Raw genomic sequence first — 2,439 nt, forward strand, 5'->3', positions numbered from 1 at the left:
CGTCTCCGTCCCTCCCCTCCCCTCCCCTCCCCTCCCCCTCTCTTCACCTTCAGTTGTCGATAGGCTTCTTTAAGGGAGAGCTAGGTAACAGTCACTGGCAGTCGGTGTAGAGCTGAGGGAAACAGTGGAGGAGAAGGGAAAGAAAAGGAGGAGGAGGAGGAGGAGGAGGAGGAGGAGGAGGAGGAGGAGGAGGAAACCTTATAGGATCGCATGAGGAAGTAGATGACAACAGTAGAAGATCGTGAAACTCCCGCGCTGCAGTGCGTGAAGACCTTCCCGCCTCCCTGAGGTTAAGTGAGGAGAGCAGAGGAGGAGAGAAGAGGAGGAGAGAAGAGGAGGAGAGAAGAGGAGGATAGGGGGAGAGAAGACGGAGACAGGAGCGAAGAGCGTTCAGGGGAGGACTGAAGGGAAGAGGAGGAGGAAGGAGTGAACGGGAGCGGCAGGATGTGAGGAGGTGGAGAATCTTGGCTACCTGGATTGCATTGTTGATGAAAGAGTAGCACTCGTTGAAGTGTTTGTCTAACTTCGCCTGCGATATCATGAGCAACAGCTCTCTCAATCACCACAACTTCCTCCTCCTCCTCCTCCCCTTTCTTCCTTCCTGCTCCTCCTACCTCCCTCCCTCCCTCCCTCCGTGCTCCTCCTCCTCCTGCTCCTCTCCCACAAGCTTCTCTGCATTCTCCTCACGACAAGTCGATATCACCTTGCTATCGTCGTCGACAGCAATTCTCTTGTAGACGAAACGATCAGGAAAGAAATTTTTCTGAGATCAACAGACATCAAAGAAACATCTCTGTCCTCCTCCCCCTCCCCTCCTGCTCTTCCTGCTTCTCCTCTTCCTCCCTTCGTCGCTCTCCCACTCACTTCGTTGGGTGTGACGTTAAGAATGTGCGTAACTCCGGCCTACAGAGGTCATGTCAAGGCTTTTCTCCCCCCCACCCCCACCCCTCCCCTCCTTTCCTCCTCCTTGAACACGCACGCACGCACACACCCTCCTCCTCCGCTCTCACCACCACCACCACCACCTCCTCCTCCTCCTCTCTTATCACCACCACCTCCTCCTCCTCCTCCTCTCTTATCACCACCACCTCCTTCAACGCATGCATTCTCCCTCTCCCCCCCCCTTCTCATGCCTCCTGTCTCGACTTACTTCCTCCAGCACTCCGTCCCGGCATGCGATGACAACTCCCCCGATGTAGAGACCCTCGCAAGCCTTGGAAAGCGTCAGGGCGGGAAGGAAGAGGGAGGCAGGTCAGAGGGCAAGTGGACGATGATACTGCAAGGGTGAGTAGAAGCAGGAAGAATGATGATGATGATAATGATGGAGATGATGATGATGATGATGATGATGATGATGAGGAGGAGGAGGAGGAGAAGGTGGTGGTGGAGGGCGTCGAATCAAAGAAAGGAAGAGGCTGAGCATGCCGCATTACCAGCTGAAAACCACTCCAGACTTGTTCCTTCATCTTTCTCTGCTAGCATGTCAGCACAAGACTCCTCCTCCTCCTCCTCCTCCTCCTCCTCCTCCTCCTCCTCCTCCTCCTCCTCCTCCACTACCACCACCACCACCACTTCTCTCGTTCCGGTCGTTTTTTGTGTCCATCTGATCCTCGTGGTTCAGGCGCGCTCATGGGCAGGGCCGTTGGGTTCGCGCTCGAGGTCTTGAGTCAGCTGCTCCTGCTGCCTCAGCCTGACACGTCTCGCAGGCTCTTCATCGACATCTCGGCGACGTTGGAGTCTTCCAAGACTGCTCGCATACATCAACGTGTGCTCTCCTCCCTCCCTCCCTCCCTCCCTCCCTCCCTCCCTCCCTCCCTCCCTCCCTCCCTCCCTCCCTCCCTCCCTCCCTCCCTCCCTTCCTCTTTTCCCCTCTTCTCTTCCTCGTCCCTCAATCCTTCAACTTGCCTCACTCGTTTCTATTCTTCTTCCTCATGATCTTCTCTTCAGGTGCGTCAACCCTGCCATCTACTCGATCGTTGGTGCTGCTGCTGTGCTGGCTGGAGTGACTCGCATGACGGTGAGCCCCACGATCGCCTCCTCCTCCTCCTCCTCCTCCTCCTCCTCCTCCTCCTCCTCCTCCTCGTCCCCTCATCTCTCTTCTGTGTTCTTTCCTGGCGACTTCCTGACTTCACTTGCTCCTTGCCTGTACTCATTCCAGGTATCCCTGGTGGTCATTATGATTGAGGTATACAAGCAGCTGTTTCCTTCACCTTCAAATTCCTTCTCTTCCTCTTCCTCTTCCTCTTCCTCTTCCTCTTCCTCTTCCTCCTCCTCCTCCTCTTCTCCTTCCTCTGCCTCCCCTTCCCGTTCTTCTTGTTTCCTCTGCGCTTTCCTTTACCCTTTCTTTTTCCTGATCTTTCCTCCTTGTTGTATTTAATTTGAGCCGCAGGTCACCAACGGGATGCAATACGTGCTTCCTGTAATGATAGGAATTATTAT

General features: G+C 55.0%; 1 protein-coding gene across 1 annotated transcript; it reads right to left on the reverse strand.

Moving 5' to 3' along the window:
• Nucleotides 1-91: 91 nt before the first annotated feature.
• GUITHDRAFT_145688 (hypothetical protein) lies at nucleotides 92-1,466 on the reverse strand (the record flags this gene model as incomplete). The annotated part of the gene is made up of 8 exons (XM_005823443.1): nucleotides 92-112; nucleotides 198-284; nucleotides 473-529; nucleotides 704-763; nucleotides 865-903; nucleotides 1,011-1,091; nucleotides 1,151-1,213; nucleotides 1,434-1,466. The coding sequence occupies 8 exons, from the start codon at nucleotides 1,464-1,466 to the stop codon at nucleotides 92-94; spliced, it is 441 nt and encodes a 146-aa protein (XP_005823500.1).
• Between the last annotated feature and the right edge of the window lie 973 nt (nucleotides 1,467-2,439).

This window comes from Guillardia theta (assembly GCF_000315625.1).
Source record: "Guillardia theta CCMP2712 unplaced genomic scaffold GUITHscaffold_108, whole genome shotgun sequence".
In the NCBI taxonomy this organism is placed as follows: domain Eukaryota; class Cryptophyceae; order Pyrenomonadales; family Geminigeraceae; genus Guillardia; species Guillardia theta.